The 26,512-nt window shown below is 42.4% G+C and overlaps 1 protein-coding gene across 1 annotated transcript; it reads left to right on the plus strand.

Annotated features, from left to right (window-relative positions):
- The first annotated feature begins 7,166 nt into the window (after positions 1-7,166).
- LOC136944573 (hairy/enhancer-of-split related with YRPW motif protein 1-like) lies at positions 7,167-9,514 on the plus strand. Its single transcript, XM_067238384.1, has 5 exons — positions 7,167-7,289; positions 7,651-7,726; positions 7,840-7,923; positions 8,054-8,135; positions 8,326-9,514. The coding sequence occupies exons 1-5, from the start codon at positions 7,204-7,206 to the stop codon at positions 8,919-8,921; spliced, it is 924 nt and encodes a 307-aa protein (XP_067094485.1). The 5' UTR covers positions 7,167-7,203; the 3' UTR covers positions 8,922-9,514.
- The last annotated feature ends 16,998 nt before the right edge of the window (positions 9,515-26,512 follow it).

The raw sequence follows: 26,512 nt of genomic DNA on the forward strand, positions 1-26,512 counted from the left end.
TTAAAGAACATTTTTTCTGAAGGTTTTTGAAGAACCCATGCAAGTTCCTAGCCTGGCTCTGCCCTCCTATGTACTTCCGCTCAATTTTATTTTTGCTTCTGTACATAGGTCTGGCCATGAGGTACGTAAGTCAGATTTTCAGGTTGATTTTCTACCGGCGAATCAGCAAACAGAGGGAGTGGCTGAGAACGATGATGTGCGCTAGTTTGTGTTGTAGTTCCGTAATGGCGGCGGAGAAAGATGCGAGCAAAGCCATTCGGTCCGTTGTGGCAACGCTGCCGAATATCCAACAGCTAAAGCCGGAGCAAGAACAAGTTTTGCTGAGTTTTGTTGGTGGCCATGATGTTGTGGCCCTCCTCCCCACGGGGTTCAGGAACAGTTTGATTTTCCAGCTACGGCAGCTACCTCTGTTACAGTAGTGGTGAAGGAATTGGCTACGGTGAACGCTAGCGATTGGTTATGGCAGATCAGAGTGGCTCTGGGCAGATCCAATAGTTTTAAACTTTAACAGAGTACCCGCCTACAAGGAAGTCAACTCTTGTCAATGGAGCGAGGCCAGACTCTCTGTACAAATGCAATGTACGAGAGTCTGGTTAGCACCAGGCTAGCAAGTTCCTACAGGCTCTAAAAAAGTATCGGAGTTCCAGTTGACTGGCTGCCAGCTCCAAGCTCCAGCAGGGGGCAGCCATTCAGGTCTGGCTCCCCATCGCATCCATCTGTTGAGAGGGAGGCTCACACGGCCTGTGGGACCTGCCCTCTCCTCCCTGGTCCTGCAGATGACTACTGGAGGAGGAAGTAAGGGGTGGAGAGAGGGAGGAGAGAAGGAAAGAGAGGTGTGAGGGAAGAGGAAGGGTAGACAGTAGAGGTAGGGGAGAGGGTAGAAGGAGGAGAGAGGACAGAAGGAGTGGGTAGAAGGAGGGGTGCGAGGAGGAAGATAGGGAGATGGGAGAGGAGAGAAGATGGGAAAGACAGGAAAGGGGAGGGTGCAAGAGAGAGGTGTGAGAGGAGTGGTAGACGTCTCCCAAGTTGGGACACGTGAAGTGTAGTCTGCCTTGGAGCAAGGATCAAGATCAACTTGTATGCTGGGAGCCTTTTCATGATTCCCTGCTTTGATCTCCACTCTCATCCTTTCATCCCACGCGCTCCCTGCACTCCGGGCCCCCGTTCTGTAGCACACTGATGGGGATCGGGTTGGAGGGAGCGGAGGCAGTAGGGGGGCTTCCGAGGTGGGGGGTGGGAGGGTAACCCTCACAGAGGCCCTGCTTGTTCTTTGAATGCTGGAATAGGTGCTGGCTGAGATGCACATTGGGCCTGCAGGCGACCGTCAGGGAGCGGGGTGGGCGGAGGTTTTGCTTTGAGTTGAAGCAGCATGTGTGAACCTGCCGGGCCCTCTTTCATGCTCACTCAGATGTGCTGCAGTGGGCCACAGTTCCCGGTGTGGAAAACAACCACCTTGCTACTTAGAGCCTGGCCCTCTGACCCCTGACTACATGGGAAAGTGCAGCCCTCAGCCGGTGGTTATATAAAGCATGCAGCGGTCATAAGAGTCCTTGATAAATCACTCTGCTGGAGGTCTCTCCTGTTCCTGTACGTCCCGGGCTCCTGTTATAGATGAACACTTTCGCTTTCAACCCCACGTAGATTTGATACTTCTGTTTTAAAGGGAGTGGGGGTGACTTGAGACAGCTGAAGGTTGCATACATGAAACATGGTGAGGGTAAATTTCAAGGGATTCTCCGCTGCCACATGTAAACGTAGTGGAAACTGGGTACCCCAGTGGTGGTGGTGAGGGGGTACTGTACCCCTCTGGGATGCAGAGTAGGTGGTCATGTAAACGTGTGGTTGGAAGCTGGCTTCCCCAGTGCAACACTGCCCTGCCCCCTCCCCCCCCCACACACACACTCACCCTCACCCAACCCCCCTTCCAAAGCCAGCTAAACCCTCAGCCCCCCACGCCAGCCACTTGCCGTGTAGACAGACTCAGGCTGAGTGTGCAACACAGATGCAAAGGCACAGAATGGAACCCCTAATTGTGGCTTAATTGGAGGGAGGGAGCACTTACCTTTATTTAGACATGTGGTAAGAGTTAGGCTGTGACAAGCAAGCATGCCCTCTCAGCAGATGACTGCAGTTAATATTTCATTTTCGGGGGCAGAGTAGGGGGATTGTGTGTGATTATCCAATTGAAGGCGATGACAGAATGGATGAATGGCCATGACAAGTCTCGGGCAAACAGGCCACTCCACCTTTACCCTTCATGTCAGATGAAATCATACTCAATTGGCCCATCAGCAGTTAATGGACAAAACCGGTCAGAGGTGTCTAACATACCCCCCAAAAAGTGTTGGATTGTTAGTGTTTTAATAGAATCTTGTCCAATGTCTGAACTACGGTATTGTTAATAGCACCGATGTGTGTGTGTGTGCGCCATCAGTACTTGTGTGTGTGTGTATGTGAATGCTGTGGGTCTGGATTGTGTCGACGTTTGTAAACAGGGATCTATCAGCAGAGGGATAAATAGGGGTGCGGGTGCTGAAGAGCAGAAGAGAGAACAAATAGTTTGTGAGTGTGTCTGAGAGAGAGGGGGGAGAAAAAGAGAGAGAGAAAGTAAGAGACTGAGCTAACAGGCTCTCTACAGATCACTGGCAGTTTGACTGCAGTGGAGAGTAATGGGGCTGGCAGGGCGGAATCAATTACTGGCCACAACAGATTTTCCCACAGGTCGGAGCTTGGGAAAGCAGGACTTTACAGCAGCAAAGACAGCTGGCACTGAGCGTCCGCTGGGAAAGGCTCACAGAAAAAGAAGACATTTTTGTGATAAACTTGCGACACTCCATAAATTGCCCCTTTTCAACTTTTTTTGTCATTTAAAATGTTGGAATTTGTTTCCAGTTAAATCCTCAGATTGTTAGCCAAGAAGCATCATTTGGCAACAGTAATAAAAAAAAACTAGGTCCCTGTTTTCTCTCCCTTAAAACTTGCTTATCGATGTGGAGAGCAAAATAAATCAGAACTATCATCTATCTGCAGTCTCTAAGCCAGCCCAGAGGATATCAGAGAGCAGACAATGCATCAATCTTTTGTCTAAATGTATCTAATTCCTTCTGAGGGTCAGAAACTCCACCCGTCATACAGTCTCCCCCTGTCGCCCTTCAGCCTCTTGTCTGATCTTAACCACAGAGTTTCACTAACACTCTTGTTTTCTCTACTTTCCTATTGTTATGCAAACATGTTTTTCTTCTTCCTGTATCTGGGTCAGGTCAGCTCTGTGTGGCCTCTAAAGCTGTTTGCTCTTTGGTCCTCACTTCCCTGCCACGGTCGTCACGTGCCGCCTCCCCGTAGGCTTTTTTGTGCCCCAAACCCCTCCTCTCACCCACCCCTCCTCTCACCCATCCCTCCACCCTTTCACCTACCATTGTGACATTATATAAGTTGGATGGGAAGAAGAAGTAGCATATTAGCAGACACTTTGAAGAATACAACTAGACATGTATTGCTCCAGAATGTGTGTGAAGGTGGAAAGGCTGTTAGGATTTTACTTATCCAGGCGTTAAAAACTTAACTAGATCACACAGACTTCCTTTCAAGGTTCAACAATCAAGAGAAAGTTTCTTTGTCAAAGCGAAGCCTTATATTCTGCTGCTCAAAGAATGAGTACTTTCTGGTTGCCTCTCACTCAGTCATTTCAGTCTCTGAGCCCCCTTCATTCCCTCAGGACTCAAAAACACCCCAGAAACTTGTGAGATCCTCGTATCGGTAGGAATTCATCCTCAAATAAATAAATAAAAAACAAACCTAAAAACTAAACAAAGCAACAAGGAAGTAGGCACATCCTCCCCTTGCTTCACCTATCCAAATATCACCTCGTGAATGGGTGCCAACAAAGGCAGGAAGGTGAGGAATGAGAAGGAGGGTGTGCTGGGGCTGAATGGTGGGAATGGGGCCTTCGGCCTGGCCTGGTCCCTGCCTCCTGCCACACTGAGAGCCTGGGTGCTGACTGGAACTTGTGGGGGGACAGGCAGGAAGCTGGAGCCCTCAGGATAACATTGTTGAATGGAGGCGGTGTGGGAGACATTTCCCTCGGTAACCCGTCGCCGGTCATTCAGCAGCTCTATGGATGGCACCGTTCATAGAATTTGTCATGGGGGGTGGGGGGGGGGAAGCGGAGAGAAGGATCTCCTCTATGATTCCTGTAGTGTTAACCAGGGCTGGGGCCATGATGATATCACACCTTGGGCAGTTGGTGTTGGAAATACAAATCTCCACACGTCCAAAAACCAGACACTCAGTTGTAAAATACAGAGCCCCCAATGAAATCTCCATATGTCTCCAGGTCAGACATGAGCTCTCACACACGTGTCTCCACAGCACATAATCTACACACACCACAAACACATTCATGCACACATGCACACCCGCTCCCTCCATCATGGTGCAGTTGTTGAATGACAGGTATAAGATGTCGGGGTGGTGTGCACACAGGATGCATAGAGGCCTGTGAGCGTCGCTGCTGCCGACAGCCCCAACGGTTGACATAGTAAATCAATCCTGCTGAGAGGGGGGTGAGGGGAGGTGGGGGGGTCCTGCGAGACTGAGCCGGCCTCTGTCGGACACACTCAGCCAGCCAGAGAGAGGCTGTCGACGGGTGGGAGAACACTCGCCGGGAACCGCTCACACGGAGATTGAGTTACCACGGAATTAGATCAGGGCTGTGGGAAACAGCACCTCCTAAACACACACACACTCTCTCACTCATAAACACACACTCTCCCTCACACGCACATAAACACATGCAAACGCACGCCTACGCTCGCTCAACAGCCCCTACACACACACACTCATACACACCAACACACACACACGTACAAACACATTAACACCACAAACACACATACAGTCACCAAGGGAAACCTGAGGGAAGATTGAGGAAGGCAGCTGGGCACACGCCAGTTTCCAACAAATGCTTGCTTATACCTCTTAGCTTCCTGGCAGTGTCCTGGTTCTGGGGGACAGAGAGTGTGTTGGCCCGATGGTCAACAAGCTAGTTAGGTTCCTTTGGAATTACATCAGTTGTAGTTCCCTAGGGAATAAATAATCCCTATTACTTCATTAAGCATACTTTATCAAGCAAAAACAGTCCAAATCTGTAGTGTAAGCAAATATCTCAAACATAATTTTTATTTGATCATGATGAATGAGCATAAAAAGATTGAAGGAGTAGGCGCTTGTGCAACAGGTGAGATGTATTGTTTTGTGTTGATGGGTGACAGGGGAGGTGGGGGAGTTGACGGGGACCCCATGAGCTGAAGTATCCTCAGGAGGCATTGCCACTTTAGAGTCTGGTCAGCTTAGTACTACCATGAACAATAATGACTCCATCCAAAGTTCACTGATGCTGACACCCATCAGCAAGTCAGTCTGAGACCATGTCTAAGAGGGGGGTAAAGGTCGAGAAAAAGGCTCTCATTGATGTAACTGAGTATCTGTCTCTGGATTCTGTCCTGACCCAGGACTTCTAGGAAACGGAGTCCGAAAGCATTCCTTTATTAGGGCTACTGTCCAAGGAGCATGCAGGGCTTTGGGTGTGTTTCAGCACTGGATTACACACATGTCAGGGTCTATAAATCGACCAAATGGAGACTGAGTGTGGAAATGCAGGTAGTGGATGCGTTCAGGTCTTAGTTTGTTCTTGTGTGTGTGTTTATGTCAATGAGTGTGTGTTTGTGTGTGTGTGTGGGGGGTTGGGGGTGGGGGGGGGGTGGGGGTGTAAGGCTTTTGCATGCTGACTCTGCATCGGCCAACCGAATGAGGCCTGTATTTTTCTGTCTCACTACTGACAGCCTGCCCACACTGGCCTACAGTTGTTTCCTTGAGTCGAGCTCTCATCCTCACTTGTCTGTCTTGGAGCGCAATAAGTTAACAACTGACCTGATGGACAGCACAGAGCAACAGCTGCTCTCCACAGGAGCTGGGAAGAAAGGCTGGAGAGGGGCATACTATCAGTGATTGCATTACCAGATGTCTCCATTCCTGTAGGAATGAGTATCCATTCCTACAGGAATGGATACTCATTAGGGTAGGTCGTAGTAGAAGTCTCTCTCTCTTTTCTCTCTCTCCTCATCCCTGTCTCTTCCTCTCTATCTCCCTCTCTCTCTTCTAGGCCTCAGGTTGCTCCTCTGTGCCTGCTTCCACCCAGAAGGGATTAGTTACACAGTAGAACACAAACAGTGAGCATTCCCATGTTTTATATAGTCTGACCAATGACCCTTGCACACCGAGGTCATAATGATCACAGCCTTAGCAGACCACCCCTCGCTATGTGTTTGGATTATCACAATAAACCAACCTCAAATGTCAATGGACATTTCATTCCTCCAGCCTGGACTTCTCACCCAAACATCTGATTCCGAAACATTTAGATTGTCAAGGAGGAATGTGTGCTATTACCCCTCTCCAGTGGATGAGGGCCTCTCTGGGAAGGTGTCCCTGAGCCTGTCAGTTAACCCGAATGTCGCCCATGGAGGGGGTTTCCTAGCGCTGCCTGGCAACACTAATGTAAACTGGGGCCCCAGGCTGATCAATGCTGTTGTTGAACCACACAGCTGACAAAGAGCCACACACTGGTGAAAGGCCATGTGTGACCCCCCCAACTTCACACAGCTGAATGAGAGGGCTCCATGTGCTGTTGTTGTCTGCTGATCTGAGAGGCTGCCTGGTGAGAAGGACATCAGGCTAGTAGGGGTCTTGTGTTCAGCCTCTGATGTCAGCAACCTGCTGCCCTCAGGCCCAAGGCATGGACACACACACACAGTACAGAGATTACCTTTATTCTCTAGCATTATGCATCTTTTCCCATTCTTTCTGTCTGTTATGTAAGTGTAATCTTACTTACAAAAAGGATTTTACCTTAAAGTTTTAAATTGAGCGATTACATTTCAATGGGTCATGGAGGAATAGAGGCCCATACACCACTTTGGGACATCCATCGTCTAAAAACGTCCAAACATGTCACTCAAGTGTCAGCTTGATTTTAATAGGCTCAGTGATTTGGATGCCCGCCCATTTCCCGCCCCTCTTCTACTCCGTGTGAAAATAATACCATGGGAACAAGGTTTGACGTTTAAACTGTTGCGCAGACCCACCGCTGACAGTGCACACTGAGCTCACATTAAAGGACTTTTCTCAACATTGCCTGGAAGCAAAATGAAAAGAAATCATAATTACAGTTCGTCCGACAGCGAACTGGATGACAATATTGAAGTGGAGAAAGACAGTGCTGACGAAAATGGGTAAATTCAGTAATTACTTTCTTGCAGTTTGTTGTAATTCCATGATTGCATCGGAGAAACAGAATTATTATGTTAAAGGATACAGTCTTGATAGAATACGAGAAAGACATTTTTGCTAAATGTGCACGTTCTGCGTTGTGTTATTGGGAAATGCGCTAACGATAGCCCTTTCTAAAATAATGAACTATGAAATTCGTAGTAGAATACGTTTAACATGTGTTTAACAATATTTTGAAAAGAATACACCCCACACACCACAATGTGTCACTTTATTATGGATCTTTCATTACCAATGATCGTAATATTATTATTTAATTGTATGTAAACTTACAATTAATTTATTATCTTATATTTATTCCAGACACCTGGACTCTCCCCTCAACTCCATGTCGCCTCCTACAACAACTCAAGTTCAAGCCAGAAAACGGCGCAGAGGAGTGAGTCATCCATTTATCTTGCCGTGCGTAATTACGCATGGATGTCATGAAGCGGCTGTTCTCTTACATCACTGCCGGCCACTGCGTGATGTTATGCTTTCTTTTATGTGTAGATTATTGAGAAAAGACGTCGTGATCGAATCAACAACAGTTTGTCCGAACTGAGAAGACTCGTTCCAAGTGCCTTTGAAAAGCAGGTATGCAGCTACATGGTGTAATTTTTCTTCAAGTCATTGCCTTGTGATTATTGTAGAAAGAAACGTATTTTTCTCTGTGTGTGTACATTTTGTGGTAATGGTCAAAGTGACTTGATAATTCCTGTTACAGGGTTCTGCTAAACTTGAAAAGGCAGAGGTTTTGCAGATGACAGTAGACCATCTGAAGATGTTGCATGCAGCTGGTGGTAAAGGTGAGGCTGTCTATAGCTATACTAACCTGTCCTTTCTCAGATTGTAGTTATGGTAACATGAATAATATTTTTTTTTATTGCACTTTTATTTCATAAAGATCAACATATGCGATGTTGTATTGTATGTATGTAAAACATGTGAAAAATGAGTTCTGGATGTTTCTCTGACTCTGAGATGGTCTCTCAACAGGTTACTTTGAGGCTCATGCTTTGGCCAAGGACTACCGCAGTCTAGGCTTCAGGGAGTGTCTGGCGGAGACGGCTCGTTACCTGAGCATCATTGAGGGGCGGGACAGCGCTGACCCTCTGCGTGTTCGCCTGGTATCCCACCTCAACAACTACGCTTCTCAGAGAGAGGTTCACTCTGGGCTCACGGGACACTTAGCCTGGGGCTCAGCTTTCGGGACACCCCCAACCCACCTGGCACACCCCCTACTCCTGCATCACCCCCAGGGCCGGACAGCCACACCCCGGAGCGCCAGCAGCCCTCCCTCCTCCTCGTCATCCTCCTCTTCCACTGACGCATCTGTGCCCCCCAGACTTGCTGTCATGTCCCCCACAGATCCCCTCAGGGTGCCCCCCAATGGTACTTTGCCCCTGGGGCTGTCTGTGTCTGCCACCAAGCTCTCCCCACCCCTCCTCTCTTCCCTCACCTCCCTGTCTGCGTTCCCTCTCTCCTTCAGCGCCTTTCCTTTGGTCTCCGCAACAGCCCACAGCCCCATGGGCCCCTCCCCCAGCCTCAGTAAGCCTTACAGACCGTGGGGGACAGAGATAGGGGCCTTCTGATCTCCCTTAACAGGACTGAAAGCAACAGCTGAGCTGTGCTGCCCACCATACAACAGGCAGAACTACCTGTCTTATCCGGTCCTCTGGTAATAAAGGAAATCTTTTGGAAATAACACAGACTGATTTTATTTTATTTGGGGTGGGAAGGGGATGAGGACTCTGAATCATTGCTTTCTGAGGACTTTCTAAATCATCCTACTTTCAGCACTTCTGTATGAAGGAAGGGAGACAGGTTTGTTTTCTTCTCTTTTATGATAATGTGTAACATCAATTCTATGTTTCAATGTTCAATGTTTTACCTCCAAGGTTATTTTATATGTTATATGATCACGAATGGATTTGCTGTCAAAGTGCACAGGAAGTGGCAGGTGTTGTTTATTTGTTGGTAAGAGAAGTTTTCTCTGTTCTACTGTTGTGCTGAATAAAGACCTCTGCATTTTAACATAATGTAGTGTTACTCATTAACTAGATCTGGTATTGATTTAGTTGTATCAGAAGAACATATCATTATTAAACCTGCATCATCACTGTATAAAACTACATTTGACTAACTATCACTTTGCATTTGAATAACCATCAGCTGTCATGTTTTTGTACCAATAAAATTGAGTTTTACAGTAAACGAGAGTAAATCAATATATTATCATGTGTACAGTTAGTTTTTTCCCGTCTTGGGTATTTTTCGGACCGGAATGGGTGGAAACTTCTTAACTATATGCCAGGTAAGAAACCAAATCTTGAAGTATTGTTGCCCCCATGAATACCCAGGAAGTCATTTGTGACCAGGGGAAATCCTCTACAATTCCCCCTTGACCTCTCTAATATGTGCAGGTCTAGACAATAGTGAGAACAGGATACACAGATGAAAGGAAATGAGGTAACTGGACACATTACATTGAGAGACAGCTGTGCCAGTACATCACTGTATAATGGCAATGTTTTTTAAAGGTTACTGCATTCTATCAAAATGAATTATTCTAGATTTCAATTGTAGTACTTATCTAACACATACCTTTCGGGTCATTCAAAAGGCTATAGTTCATGTTGAGGACCAAGAAGGATTAATCGTTTGATTAAAATCCTTCCTTAGCCTAGACCCAAACGTCCGGCTGTTGATCTCTCAGATAGACTTTGTAAACCACCTCTCTCTCTATGGGGACAAAAGAGGGATCTCTTGCTGTCCTCTGTTGGACAGAATGCAGTACTACACTTGGTCCAACCACCCGCCCCAAAAGGAGGCAGCTAAACATAACTAACATAACATCAAGGCAAACTAAGAAGATGGTGGATATATTACAGTTTTTCACGGTTGCTTTGGTAGGCTACATTTCTCAGATCACAACTGAAATTCTGTAAATTATTCATTCAAGCCTCACGTCATCTTGTCACTTGTGCACATCATAAAAACAATTTCTCATTCTTTGAACAAATGGTCAGTTATTTGGTACATTCATGCAAAGGATTAGGTAGGCTACAATTGTCTGCTATTTCCTACATTGTCACTTATTATGTCATGTTGTTCAAAATGTATCATACTCTCTGGAAAAGTATTTTCCCCTAATACATCTAGATTTTAGTTCATTGTTAGCCTGACGTTGTCATACTCATAATTCTAGTCAGAATATGAGTCTGATAGTGATGGATCGTTCGCGAACGATCCATCACGAGTATACAAGAGCCGGCTCTTGAAGGTGAACGTCAGGAGCTGGCTCGCATATCTGAAGAGCCGACTCTATTTTTAATAGATTAATACAGCCTATACAAATTAAATGATTATGAAATAATGAATTTTAATTGTATTGAAAATAATTGACTAATTCAAAGAACAACAAAAAAATACTTGTAGTCTTAAAGGCGCACACGATCATCCTCACATTCTGTTCCTGTCAATCCTGCATGAGGGAGGGCCGAGCCAACTCACACAGTCAGAGAGTAGTCAAAACTCGGAGGAGAGCCATGATAAATCAATGCATTTTTAAAGATATGTGGTTACGGTCGAGTATGAGTTCATTTCATAATTTAATTCAAATTGTTTTCACACTCATCATAGTCAAATTCATAGTTAAAACATATATTTTTTAAAGAGCCGTTCGGGAGCCAAAAGAGCCGGCTCTTTTTGGTGAGCTGAGCCATACGAGCCGGCTCACGAAAAAGAGCCGAAATGCCCATCACTAGAGTCTGATACCGCTCCGTTGGGCTGTGAGTATGGGGCGTGTTTCAACCGAACCCGGAAAAAAATGTCTTTTCACTCAATTGGATAGACCTACAACCAATCAGAGCAACGTAGTATGTTGTTTGTCCATCCATCCATCATCTGCCGCTTTTCCGGGGGTCGGGTCGCGGGGGCAGCAACCTAAGCTGGGGTATGTTGTTTGTTGAAAACAAATTCAACCCAAGCGCTCTTTGGTGATGTGGTTGATTACGTTACTGTTGATCATCTGTCCACCATCATCTGTCCACCATCGTATAAAGCCCGCTCTGGCAATTTGATTGGTCCGAACAGCTCTTGTTCGGACATAGTTTTTCCCCAACCGAGCGACCCCAGACCCAACTTCCCGACCAAATTATTTTGTGGGCGGGCTAAATTTGGCTGGCACCCAGGCTAGTTCATTGTATAAATTACAGTAGGGCTAGGCGATAAAATATCGAAGTAATGACTTCCCTCAATAAAGATATCGTAACATTAATTCATTTTCAATAATATCGATAATTTCGATAGAGAATAATTAGGAACAGCAGTCCATTTAATTTCTGTGATGCAGCAGGAAGTTGCGGAGAAATGGTAGCCTACGCTCACTAAAATATAGGCTACTAAAGTATAGAAGCAATATAAGTTCTTTGAATATACTGAGCACCTCGAGTGGAGTAGCTAATGTTAACCGTGGAAAATTAGTTTTATTGCCGAGAACAGTTGCAGCGATAGCCATGGTGAGGGAGCAACTTCCAATAAAGAAATTATTGATAAAAAGGGTTTCTTCTTCAATTATTTGGAAGTGGTTTGGCTTTTTGAAATCCGAGAATCCGAGAGCAATGTTCGGTGCAAATTAGGTGGCTACCAAGTCTGGTAATACGACAAATTGCAAATGTGGACTTCTCGACAGGTCTCGGTTAACAAACGTTTTAACAAATCTCTGCTACAAAGCTATGGAGGATTATAGGGGCAAAAACTAAATAATTAATTAAATCAATAAATGAATGGTTAAATACTTGGATACGTAAATAATGATATAACACAAAGCTTAAATAAATGACTAATTATATAATGTAATGCCTAATTGACATACAAAATATATAAATACACACAAATGTATTTGTGTGTATATATATAGATTTTTTCATGTGTTCACATTTATTTATTTATACTTACATTTATCCACGGTGTATCCATGCTGTTTGCTAGCCTGGTCCTAACCAGACTCTCATACATTGCATTTGTACATAGAGTCTGGGCTCGATCCATTGACGCGTTAACTTCCTTGAAGGCGGGTACTCTGTTGAAGTTTAAAACTATTGGATCTGCCCAGAGCCACTCTGGATCTTGCATAACCAATCGCTAGCGTTCGCCTTAGCCAACTCCTTCACCACTAACGGAGCTAGCTGGAAAATCAAACAAATCCTATGGGGATCAAAGATTGTTATTGCTCCGGCTTTAACTTCTGGATATTCGGCAACGTTGCCACAATGGACCGAAAGGCTTCGCTATTGCATCTTTCTCCGCTGCCATTACGTAACTACTACTCAAACTAGCGCACAGCATCAACTTCGTTCTCAGCCACTCCCTCTGTTCGCTGATTAGATCGGTAAAAAGTTTACCGGAGACATCTGACCAATATACCTCAAGTCCAGATGCAGTACAGAAGCACAACGAAAATTGAGCGGAAGCACGTAAGAGGGCAGAGCCAGGTGTTTGCTGCAGCAAAATAAATCCTTTGTCACCTGTCACCAAGTCAGGGGGCGGGTTAAAGCCTCTGATTGGTGGTTCAACTTAAATCGACTGCTTTTGACTAATTCAAGATGGCAGTAGGCTACCTAGTGCGGATTCAATGTATAAAATATTGCATGTTACAGTGGTCGAAATGTTGACGGTAGCTGAAGAGATGGAGGCAACTGCCAATTCACTTTTTTTACATCATATTGAGAGCTTCGCTGAAATTATAGCAATAGGTGAATTCAACTTCATGCAGGGCCGGTGGGGCCGACAGCCGGCTGCCTTGAAGCTGAGAATGCCATTGGCTGCTTCAAGTAAGCTGGGCTGCAGGCGGCTGCAGGCGACGATGGTGTTGTGCCGAAATCTCACTCCCTGCCAGAATTCCACTCCCCTATGGGTGAACGCGTGCACTGCCTTCCTAGCGTAGGCTATTGCTATGTGTAGATTGGCGAACCAAGGCGATTTTTACGAGTAAACTGTTAAACCTTGGTTCCCTCGTCTTAGGCTTTGAGAAAACTGTCAGTAGGATATTTTATTCATGTTTTATTGAAATATAAGTGATGTTGCGCAGCACTTGAGAGCCTATACGATTTGTATTACGTGCTACATGTAAATCAGAATGATTGTTTCATGAAAATAGACGTGACGTTGAGCTGCACTTGAGAACACCGGCGTACAGGAACATGACTCAGCAGCACACTTTACTAACAGTATTTTTGACAAAACTATTTGTCCTGTGTTTTATTTTATGAATTCAAATATATAATATATTCATATTGATGATGCATTCAGTTCATAAATTATGAGGCATGCTTTCCCCGACACGAAAGTAGATAGGCTATACTGCTTTTCTAAGTAAAACGTATCGGTATTGGTATTGGCAATACTGGCCCTGTATTTACTCCTTGGTACCACATTTTGCAGTATTGCACAGGCTACAGAGTGAGACGATAGAGGATCCCTCTGGATTGAAGAGAGCTTGATCGACTGGTTGAGCCTGCCTGGTGTGTAATACTGTTCATTCACCAATCAGAGGCTTTAACCCGCCCCCCTACTTTTGAGGGGGGATGAAATATTTATTTTGCTGCAACAAGTTACACCGTGGATAAATGAAAGTATAAATAAATAAATGTGAACACATGAAAACGTAAATCTGCACACAAATACATGTAACATTTATATATTTAGTGTCTCATTTAATCTGTAATTTATATACTGTATTTTGTATCTCAATTCGGCATTAAATTATAATAATTAGTCATTTATTTAAGCTTGGTGTTATATTACATTTACATTTAGTCATTTAGCAGACGCTCTTATCCAGAGCGACTTATAGTGAGTACAGGGACATTCCCCCGAGGCAAGTAGGGTGAAGTGCCTTGCCCAAGGACACAACGTCATTTGGCACAGCCGGGAATCGAACTGGCAACCTTCTGATTACTAGCCCGACTCCCTCACCGCTCAGCCATCTGACTGTTCCCCATTCCCCATCCCCCATGTTATTTAATTATTTATTTATCCAAGTATTTAACCATTACATTATTTATTTAGTTATTTAGTTTTGGCCCCTATAATCCTCCATACAAAGCGTTTGCATACCTGTCGAAAAGTCCATATTTGGTTTCTTATATACTACAACAATCCCAAATCAAACAAGTCTGGAGCGCCATGTTGTCAACATCTCCAAGGCAACCGCTTGCTAGGTCTGTAAATCGTTTGCGGACCTCTGGAGATGTCTGCAATGGTTTTTCGGACTTCTTAGAACGTCTCTGGACCAATAAGAACAGCGTATTGGTGCAATTATAATACTAGTATATTAAAAACCTTTTTTACCACCTGAAGCAAAATCACTCGTTGGAACTTGCAGAAAGTGTGAGTTTGCGCGAAGGTATTGATAAAAAGCAAGGTTTTAAAAAGCTTAAGTTACTTGACCCCAGGTGCTCCCTGGCCGCAAACATTTCTCTCACACCGCGCTGACTAAACTTTATGCCGAGTGTAGGGAAAAAGTTGAGGAAGAGACTTATTTTGCTACTGCGGATCTGTGGTCTACCGTCTTAATTGGGTGTGCTTTGCCTTCGGCAAGGGCACAACCTTTGTTCTCTCACATATATATTATTATTGGGTGTGCTCAAGCCTTCGGCGAGAGCACAACCTTTGTTCTCTCACATATATATTATTGGGTGTGCTCAAGCCTTCGGCGAGAGCACAACCTTTGTTCTCTCACATATATATTATTATTATTTTTTTTATTTCTTTTTGCCCCCCTAAAACTCAGTAAATACTTGGCCTACATAGACAACGTAGGTGTCAAAAGATTCGTCTTGGTAGCGATTGAGTTGCTTCTATTGGAATTTACGTTCCGTTGCATGGTTTAAGCGTAAGTTAAGTTTTTGTGGCGAAAAGTGAAGCTAACGGTGGCTAATTTGCTAGCCACAGTCACTGACGTTACTAACGTCACTGCGTCACGAAAACACGCGTGACTACCTTTGCCAGAACATTCATTTCACATCTGTTAACTTGGGGGATAGCTAGGCTAACTATAGCTTTACTGCAAGGCAGCTGCAGAAACGCCACAAGAAAAGAGGCCAGGGTGATAACTATTTACTCATTTTACTTTGTGATATGACACACAATTGTGATGTGTAATGTACAATATAAGCTGATATTATTAAGGAAGTACATCTACTTTCGGAAACAGTAGTCTACTATTTCACTGAAGTATTAGCATCATGACATTAGCCTGTGTTTCCCGGGCAACACATACTACAGTGGTCTATGATGTAGCGTTATCTGTTTTCAATCGTTAAAATAAACATTCCTCACATATACATTTTCGTTGTAGGATTTATTCTGACATTAGAAAACGATTTGTTGGTGAAATTACCATTACCTGTGGTTTCAAACCAGTGTAGCTCACTGCAACGCTGTAGCTTACGCGAGACACACTACAAAAACATCTAGCTACAGTACACAGCTGTTTAGGAAGTCAAACGGAGACAGAAAATGTTCGGCACTCCCCTTACTTAAATCAAAAGTCTATCTAACTACTAACCTGAACTTCATTGCCACAGCCTAAACGTTGTCAATCTGTTCATGAAAATAATTAATTTCAGCCTAAACCGTACAACGGAACGTTAAATCCAATTCAACCAACGCAATCGCTACCAAGACGAACACAGCAGTAGTCTAGTACTGTACCGTAGTAGTACAATTTACCGGGGCAGCTTCTCAACACAGGGCTATATCGCATTTTGCGTTGTTACTGACAATGATCGCTACCAGTGAGCTTTTTATGAATGAGCAATTTTCCACTAAATAAATGTCAAGCTTATTTACGTTTTGGGGGGCATATTTTCAGTTAGCAGATGGTACCGTTTGAATTGCGATTCCATCTTCTACTGCCGGGTAACGTTGTAGAATAATCTTCAAAGGGGTTGTTTATTCATGAATGAATGCAATATGAGTAGGCTAAATGCCTGAAAATATCATGAGAAGAGAAAAACTTAAAATGACGTTTAAATCATAGAGATTAGGTCAATTTTTACACCGGTCTGCAATAATGTCACGAAAACACGAGTGACTACCTTTGGCAGAACATTCGTTTCGCATCTGTTAACTTGGGGGATAGCTAGGCTAACTATAGCTTTACTGCAAGGCAGCTGCAGAAACGCCACAAGCAAAGAGGCCAGGGTGATAAATATTTACTCATTTTACTTTGTGATATGACACACAATTGTGATGTGTAATGTACAATATAAGCTGATATTATTAAGGAAGTACATCTACTTTCGGAAACAGTAGTCTACTATTTCACTGACATATTAGCATCATGACATTAGCCTGTGTTGCCCGGGCAACACATACTACAGTGGTCTATGATGTATCTGTTTTCAATCGTTAAAATAAACATTCCTCACATATACATTTTCGTTGTAGGATTTATTCTGACATTAGTAAACGATTTGTTGGTGAAATTACCATTACCTGTGGTTTCAAACCAGTGTAGCTCACTGCAACGCTGTAGCCTACTGTACCCGAGACACTAGTGTGAGTAGCTAACAACAACTCCTCAGCTGTTTAAGTCAAACGGCAACAGAACATGTTCGGCACTCCCCTTACTCAAAAGTCTTTCAGTAGGGAAACTATCTGACTACTAACCTGAACTTCATTGCCACAGCCTAAACTTTGTCAATCTGTTCATGAAAATAATTAATTTCAGCCTAAACCGTACAACGGAACGTTTAATCGAATTCAACCAACGCAATCGCTATCAAGACGAACACAGCAGTAGTCTAGTACTGTACTGTAGTAGTAGAATTTACCGGGGCAGCTTCTCCACACAGGGCTATATCGCATTTTGAGTTGTTACTGACAATGATCGCTACCAGTGAGCTTTTTATGAATGAGCTATTTTCCACTAAATAAATGTCAAGCTTATTTACGTTTTTGGGGGCATATTTTCAGTTAGCAGATGGTACTGTTTGAATCGCGATTCTATCTTCTGCCGGTAAAGTCGTAGAATAATCTTAAAAGGGGGTTCTTTATTAATGAATGAATGCAATATGAGTAGTCTAAATGCCTGAAAATATCACGAGAAGGGACAACTTAAAAGGACGTTTAAGTCATAGAGATTAGGTCCATTTGTACACCGGTCTGCCAAATGTATTCGTTTTGATTCAGCGTGTCAGCTGCCTCTTGCAGGGGAAATGAGAAGACATCATATTTCATTCTACACTTCACTCATATTTTGAGTTGTAAATGAGCAGCAAAAAAAAGATGCTTTTAAATCTATGTAATCTTTATAAATAATAAGTAGGCCCGATGCATTTTTATATAAAATATACAGACCCCTGTGCAACCGACGCAAGCAAGCACACCCTACAATTTCCCCAGAAATTGTACCCTCTCTAGTTGGGTGTGCTCAAGCCTTCGGCGAGAGCACAACCTTTGTTCTCTCACATATATATTATTATTATTATTATTTTTATTTCTTTTTGCCCCCCTAAAACTCAGTAAATACTTGGCCTACATAGACAACGTAGGTGTCAAAAGTTTCGTCTTGGTAGCGATTGAGTTGCTTCTATTGGAATTTACGTTCCGTTGCATGGTTTAAGCTTAAATTAAGTTTTTGTGGCGAAAAGTGAAGCTAACGGTGGCTAATTTGCTAGCCACAGTCACTGACGTTACTAACGTCACTGCGTCACTAACGTCACGAAAACACGCGTGACTACCTTTGCCAGAACATTCGTTTAGCATCTGTTAACTTGGGGGATAGCTAGGCTAACTATAGCTTTACTGCAAGGCAGCTGCAGAAACGCCACAAGAAAAGAGGCCAGGGTGATAACTATTTACTCATTTTACTTTGTGATATGACACACAATTGTGATGTGTAATGTACAATATAAGCTGATATTATTAAGGAAGTACATCTACTTTCGGAAACAGTAGTCTACTATTTCACTGAAGTATTAGCATCATGACATTAGCCTGTGTTTCCCGGGCAACACATACTACAGTGGTCTATGATGTAGCGTTATCTGTTTTCAATCGTTAAAATAAACATTCCTCACATATACATTTTCGTTGTAGGATTTATTCTGACATTAGAAACCGATTTGTTGGTGAAATTACCATTACCTGTGGTTTCAAACCAGTGTAGCTCACTGCAACGCTGTAGCTTACGCGAGACACACTACAAAAACATCTAGCTACAGTACACAGCTGTTTAGGAAGTCAAACGGCGACAGAAAATGTTCGGCACTCCCCTTACTTAAATCAAAAGTCTATCTAACTACTAACCTGAACTTCATTGCCACAGCCTAAACGTTGTCAATCTGTTCATGAAAATAATTAATTTCAGCCTAAACCGTACAACGGAACGTTAAATCCAATTCAACCAACGCAATCGCTACCAAGACGAACACAGCAGTAGCCTAGTACTGTACCGTAGTAGTACAATTTACCGGGGCAGCTTCTCAACACAGGGCTATATCGCATTTTGCGTTGTTACTGACAATGATCGCTACCAGTGAGCTTTTTATGAATGAGCAATTTTCCACTAAATAAATGTCAAGCTTATTTACGTTTTGGGGGGCATATTTTCAGTTAGCAGATGGTACCGTTTGAATTGCGATTCCATCTTCTACTGCCGGGTAACGTCGTAGAATAATCTTCAAAGGGGTTGTTTATTCATGAATGAATGCAATATGAGTAGGCTAAATGCCTGAAAATATCATGAGAAGAGAAAAACTTAAAATGACGTTTAAATCATAGAGATTAGGTCAATTTTTACACCGGTCTGCAATAATGTCACGAAAACACGCGTGACTACCTTTGGCAGAACATTCGTTTGGCATCTGTTAACTTGGGGGATAGCTAGGCTAACTATAGCTTTACTGCAAGGCAGCTGCAGAAACGCCACAAACAAAGAGGCCAGGGTGATAAATATTTACTCATTTTACTTTGTGATATGACACACAATTGTGATGTGTAATGTACAATATAAGCTGATATTATTAAGGAAGTACATCTACTTTCGGAAACAGTAGTCTACTATTTCACTGACATATTAGCATCATGACATTAGCCTGTGTTGCCCGGGCAACACATACTACAGTGGTCTATGATGTATCTGTTTTCAATCGTTAAAATAAACATTCCTCACATATACATTTTCGTTGTAGGATTTATTCTGACATTAGTAAACGATTTGTTGGTGAAATTACCATTACCTGTGGTTTCAAACCAGTGTAGCTCACTGCAACGCTGTAGCCTACTGTACCCGAGACACTAGTGTGAGTAGCTAACAACAACTCCTCAGCTGTTTAAGTCAAACGGCAACAGAACATGTTCGGCACTCCCCTTACTCAAAAGTCTTTCAGTAGGGAAACTATCTGACTACTAACCTGAACTTCATTGCCACAGCCTAAACTTTGTCAATCTGTTCATGAAAATAATTAATTTCAGCCTAAACCGTACAACGGAACGTTTAATCGAATTCAACCAACGCAATCGCTATCAAGACGAACACAGCAGTAGTCTACTAGTAGTACTGTACTGTAGTAGTAGAATTTACCGGGCAGCTTCTCCACACAGGGCTATATCGCATTTTGAGTTGTTACTGACAATGATCGCTACCAGTGAGCTTTTTATGAATGAGCTATTTTCCACTAAATAAATGTCAAGCTTATTTACGTTTTTGGGGGCATATTTTCAGTTAGCAGATGGTACTGTTTGAATCGCGATTCTATCTTCTGCCGGTAAAGTCGTAGAATAATCTTCAAAGGGGGTTCTTTATTAATGAATGAATGCAATATGAGTAGGCTAAATGCCTGAAAATATCACGAGAAGGGACAACTTAAAAGGACGTTTAAGTCATAGAGATTAGGTCCATTTGTACACCGGTCTGCCAAATGTATTCGTTTTGATTCAGCCTGTCAGCTGCCTCTTGCAGGGGAAATGAGAAGACGTCATATTTCATTCTACACTTCACTCGTATTTTGAGTTGTAAATGAGCAGCAAAAAAAAGATGCTTTTAAATCTATGTAATCTTTATAAATAATAAGTAGGCCCGATGCATTTTTATATAAAATATACAGACCCCTGTGCAACCGACGCAAGCAAGCACACCCTACAATTTCCCCAGAAATTGTATCCTCTCTAGTTATTATTATTTTTTTGTTTTTTATTTTTTTTGCCCCCCTAAAACTCAGTCAATATTTGGCCTACATAGACAACGTAGGTGTCAAAAGTTTCGTCTTGGTAGCGATTGAGTTGCTTCTATTGGAATTTACGTTCCGTTGCATGGTTTAAGCTTCAGTTAAGTTTTTGTGGCGAAAAGTGAAGCTAACGGTGGCTAATTTGCTAGCCACAGTCACTGACGTTACTAACGTCACTGCGTCACTAACGTCACGAAAACACGCGTGACTACCTTTGCCAGAACATTCGTTTAGCATCTGTTAACTTGGGGGATAGCTAGGCTAACTATAGCTTTACTGCAAGGCAGCTGCAGAAACGCCACAAGAAAAGAGGCCAGGGTGATAACTATTTACTCATTTTACTTTGTGATATGACACACAATTGTGATGTGTAATGTACAATATAAGCTGATATTATTAAGGAAGTACATCTACTTTCGGAAACAGTAGTCTACTATTTCACTGAAGTATTAGCATCATGACATTAGCCTGTGTTGCCCGGGCAACACATACTACAGTGGTCTATGATGTATCTGTTTTCAATCGTTAAAATAAACATTCCTCACATATACATTTTCGTTATATGATTTATTCTGGCATTAGTAAACGAGTTGTTGGTGAAATTACCATTACCTGTGGTTTCAAACCAGTGTAGCTCACTGCAACGCTGTAGCCTACCCGAGACACTAGTGTGAGTAGCTAACAAAAACTCCTCAGCTGTTCAAGTCAAACGGTGACAGAACATGTTCGGCACTCCCCTTACTCAAAAGTCTTTCAATAGTTGAAAAATCTGACTACTAACCTGAACTTCATTGCCACAGCCTAAACTTTGTCAATCTGTTCATGAAAATAATTAATTTCAGCTTAAACCGTACAACGGAACCTTAAATCCAATTCAACCAACGCAATCGCTACCAAGACGAACACAGCAGTAGTCTAGTACTGTACCGTAGTAGTACAATTTACCGGGGCAGCTTCTCCACACAGGGCTATATCGCATTTTGGGTTGTTACTGACAATGATCGCTACCAGTGAGCTTTTTATGAATGAGCGATTTTCCACTAAATAAATGTCAAGCTTATTTACGTTTTGGGGGGCATATTTTCAGTTAGCAGATGGTACTGTTTGAATCGCGATTCCATCTTCTACTACCGGGTAACGTCGTAGAATAATCTTCAAAGGGGGTTCTTTATTAATGAATGAATGCAATGAGTAGGCTAAATGCCTGAAAATATCATGAGAAGGGAAAAACTTAAAAGGACGTTTAAGTCATAGAGATTAGGTAAATTTTTACACCGGTCTGCCCAATTTATTCGTTTTGTTTCAACGATGAGGCTGCCTCTTGCAGGGGAAATGAGAAGACATCTATTTCATTCTACACTTCACTCGTATTTTCAGTTGTAAATGAGCAGCAAAAAAAAAAAGCTTTAAAATCTATGTCATCTTTATAAATAATAAGTATGCATTTTTATATAAAATATACAGAAATATCAGTTGTAAAAATGTCATTCAAAAACGGACCCCTGTGCAACCGACGCAAGCAAGCACACCCTACAATTTCCCCAGAAATTGTACCCTCTCTAGTTATTGGGTGTGCTTTGCCTTCGGCAAGGGCACAACCTTTGTTCTCTCACATATATATTATTATTATTGGGTTTGCTTTGCCTTCGGCAAGGTTACAACCTTTGTTCTCTCACATATATATTATTATTATTCTTTTTGCCCCCCTAAAACTCAGTCAATATTTGGCCTACATAGACAACGTAGGTGTCAAAAGTTTCGTCTTGGTAGCGATTGAGTTGCTTCTATTGGAATTTACGTTCCGTTGCATGGTTTAGGCTTAAGTTAAGTTTTTGTGGCGAAAAGTGAAGCTAACGGTGGCTAATTTTCTAGCCACAGTCACTGACGTTACTAACGTCACTGCGTCACTAGCGTCACGAAAACACGCGTGACTACCTTTGGCAGAACATTCGTTTCGCATCTGTTAACTTGGGGGATAGCTAGGCTAACTATAGCTTTACTGCAAGGCAGCTGCAGAAACGCCACAAGAAAAGAGGCCAGGGTGATAACTATTTACTCATTTTACTTTGTGATATGACACACAATTGTGATGTGTAATGTACAATATAAGCTGATATTATTAAGGAAGTACATCTACTTTCGGAAACAGTAGTCTACTATTTCACTGAAGTATTAGCATCATGACATTAGCCTGTGTTGCCCGGGCAACACATACTACAGTGGTCTATGATGTATCTGTTTTCAATCGTTAAAATAAACATTCCTCACATACATTTTCGTTGTATAATTTATTCTGACATTAGTAAACGATTTGTTGGTGAAATTACCATTACCTGTGGTTTCAAACCAGTATAGCTTACTGCAACGCTGTAGCCTACTCGAGACACTAGTGTGAGTAGCTAACAAAAACTCCTCAGCTGTTTAAGTCAAACGGCGACAGAACATGTTCGGCACTCCCCTTACTCAAAAGTCTTTCAATAGGGAAACTATCTGACTACTAACCTGAACTTCATTGCCACAGCCTAAACTTTGTCAATCTGTTCATGAAAATAAATAATTTCAGCCTAAACCGTACAACGGAAGGTTAGGCTAAATCGAATTCAACCAACGCAATCGCTACCAAGACGAACACAGCAGTAGTCTAGTACTGTACCGTAGTACAGTAGTACAATTTACCGGGGCAGCTTCTCCACACAGGGCTAGATCGCATTTTGCGTTGTTACTGACAATGGTCGCTACCAGTGAGCTTTTTATGAATGAGCGATTTTCCACTAAATAAATGTCAAGCTTATTTACGTTTTGGGGGGCATATTTTCAGTTAGCAGATGGTACTGTTTGAATCGCGATTCAATCTTCTACTGCCGGTAACGTCGTAGAATAATCTTCAAAGGGGGTTCTTTATTCATGAATGAATGCAATATGAGTAGGCTAAATGCTTGAAAATATCACGAGAAGGGAAAAACTTAAAAGGACGTTTAAGTCATAGAGATTAGGTCAATTTTTACACCGGTCTGCCAAATTTATTCGTTTTGATTCAACGATGAGGCTGCCTCTTGCAGGGGAAATGAGAAGACATCTATTTCATTCTACACTTAACTCGTATTTTCAGTTGTAAATGAGCAGCAAAGAAAATATGCTTTTAAATCTATGTAATCTTTATAAATAATAAGTATGCATTTTTATATAACATATACAGAAATATCAGTTGTAAAAATGTCATTCAAAAACGGACCCCTGTGCAACCGACGCAAGCAAGCACACCCTACAATTTCCCCAGAAATTGTACCCTCTCTAGTTATCGTTATTGAATGGAAATATAAATATCGATAATTTTTTACTAGTGCTGTCAAACGATTACAATATTTAATCGCGATTAATCGAATTAATGTCATAGTTAGCGATTTATTGCAATTAATCGCACATCTATTCTAAATGTCCCTTGATTTCTTTTGGTCCCATTATTTTTTCCAATTTTAATGCTCTTACTGGAACATGGAAAAGTGGATCGGATTGCTTGGAGCAAATGTTTTTTTTAAATTGAAAACAATATTGCAATCGCCTGGCTTTGACGAGGGGGCAGAGAATTCGCATCAGCTGTGTGTTTGGCCATCAAGTGGTATTTCAGAATGGACGTTGAAGGATTCATATATCCATGTGTCTATTCCAATATGTAATGATAGTATTCAATGACACAAATCTGTGTTCTAGAAAGAGTGGTCTGGAGTCGCAGAGGTCCCATAATATCAGCTTTAATGCAGCAGTTGGAAATCAACAAGTACAGAGCTCTGGGGTTGTCTACATTTCCCTACCCGCAACAGAGTTTGGGCTGGTTCACAAAGTCCAACTGGCTATCTTTCCCTGCCCCAGCATATCATATACAATGCAATTGAAAACACAAGTATCAAAAAAGGGTTGAGCTTGTTCTCTCGTGCATCAGGGAGTTGTTCTTGCCTACGCGTCCCACCTGCTCGGGTGCCATCTCCACCCAGTTTCAAGGTTGTTTCTGTGTACAATTCTAATGTGGTCAAGCAGTATCACTCTTGACCTAGTCGTAACCCTCTTTTCGGGACTCTCACATTCGTAGCAATAGCAAAAGGTTCACTGGCCCTTCTCCACCAACTCCTGCAACGTACGACTAGATTCTGGATCAGCACAACACATGCTCCAGTGGTACCCCGTACTTCCTTTCCCCAGCACCCTTAGGGCGTGCAAGGTTCTCTCGATGACCTTGAATGGTCCTGTCCATAAATGTACAACAGGCTTCTCCGAACATCGGATGATGTATTGGGGCAAGTGGGGCAGGGTCTTCAAGGGGAAGGGGGGGGGGGCAGACCACTCCTAGGTCTGATGGGGCATAGGGGCAGATGGGGCAGGGTCTCCAAGGGGAAGGGGTAGATCATCCAGTGAGAAGGGGGGGGGGCAGGGTCTCCAGGGGAATGGGGCCTTAGAACAGGGGTTAGGTAGTCAGACCCGCCGGTCTGACTCGTCCTGAAGTAGAAAAGAGTTACAGTCCCAGCATCACCTTATCTCCCATGATCAAGCAGTAACTGAGTCAAATGAGATGCGAACAGTCGAACACCAATGATTAAACACAGATATTGAAATCAAGAACCCATTTGAGGATTTAAAGTGGATATTTTTAAAGTTCAAATAAATCCCTCCTTTCACACCCTTATAGGGTGTGACAACAAACCCAAATTTAAAAAATATCCCATTACCGATTACACAATGTTGACATACAAATCAACAATAATGATGAGTCTATGCAGCGTTATGGCCAAGTGGTGTGGATACACTGGACACAGTGGGAAAACCCTAATGATGTTATAGGGGAAAACCCACCGTCACTCCACAGAGTGGACATTCGACATCCATGTATCCACGGCAGACCTGGACATGCTCACAGGCCCCCTTCACCACATACATATAACTTTAGCCAAGCTTTTAGAATTGTAATAAAATAAAATAAATTCGAAACAAATAGAAAAACCAGTAATAAGACAGGATATTTTAAAGTTTTCATAAGATCCCTCCTTTCATTGATAACTTTAATTAATACCCAATCTCCTCGTTTGACTCCTCCACTCTTTGGTTTACTGCTTCACCTGGAACAGAATTTAGCAGAAGACATCTCTTTTCTCGTGAGCATTAGGTTTAAGTTGTGTAATTATGATCTTCTATAATTCAATTCAAATGTTGTTAATGCATCTGGTACAGGACTGGGAAAGATTTCAATCCACTGTAAACATATCTATAATTACCAGGCAGTATTGACCCTTCAGTTTTCTTATTGTTGAGCAAACACATGTAACATCATCTAATAAGACAATACATCATCATTTGATATTCAACTCCTATTAGTCATGCCTAGAAATGACAATCTGTTTCTTTGTTCCCTTCTTTAGAAAATCAACTGTTAGTCTAATTTCTTTCACTTCAAAAAACCTTTTCTGTCTTTTAAAACAGTTAAGTTTAAGACCGATACTGTTTTAGATTCTCTATTTTACCAAATCACACCTCTTTTTATCAAAGATATGATAAAAGCAATTTTCATTATGCCAAACCAGAATCTGTATGCTTCTTAAATGAAATATAGACCAAATAATGTTCTTAATGTAGCTATTAACCAAACATTTTTCCCAACTATATTTTCTATAAAGGTCAGATAGGTAGAACTTCATAACTCGTTTTGCTGCAGTTCAAAACGAGCCAATTAGCTCAAACCATCATAACCACAATTTATCAGACTTGATGAGTCTTCCCAAATTATATTCAGAACTGAATGTTATAATAACCCTCTTCATGCACTAATACCATTTATTAATACAACATTATCACAGCCTAACTGTTTATCCCAAACAGTATGCCAGGCTCTGATAAAACTCTCAAATAAAACTTAAAACCAAATTACAATTAAACTCCAAATAAAAGTACATTTAGTTATT

Source organism: Osmerus mordax, chromosome 6 (assembly GCF_038355195.1).
Source record: "Osmerus mordax isolate fOsmMor3 chromosome 6, fOsmMor3.pri, whole genome shotgun sequence".
Lineage (NCBI taxonomy): Eukaryota > Metazoa > Chordata > Actinopteri > Osmeriformes > Osmeridae > Osmerus > Osmerus mordax.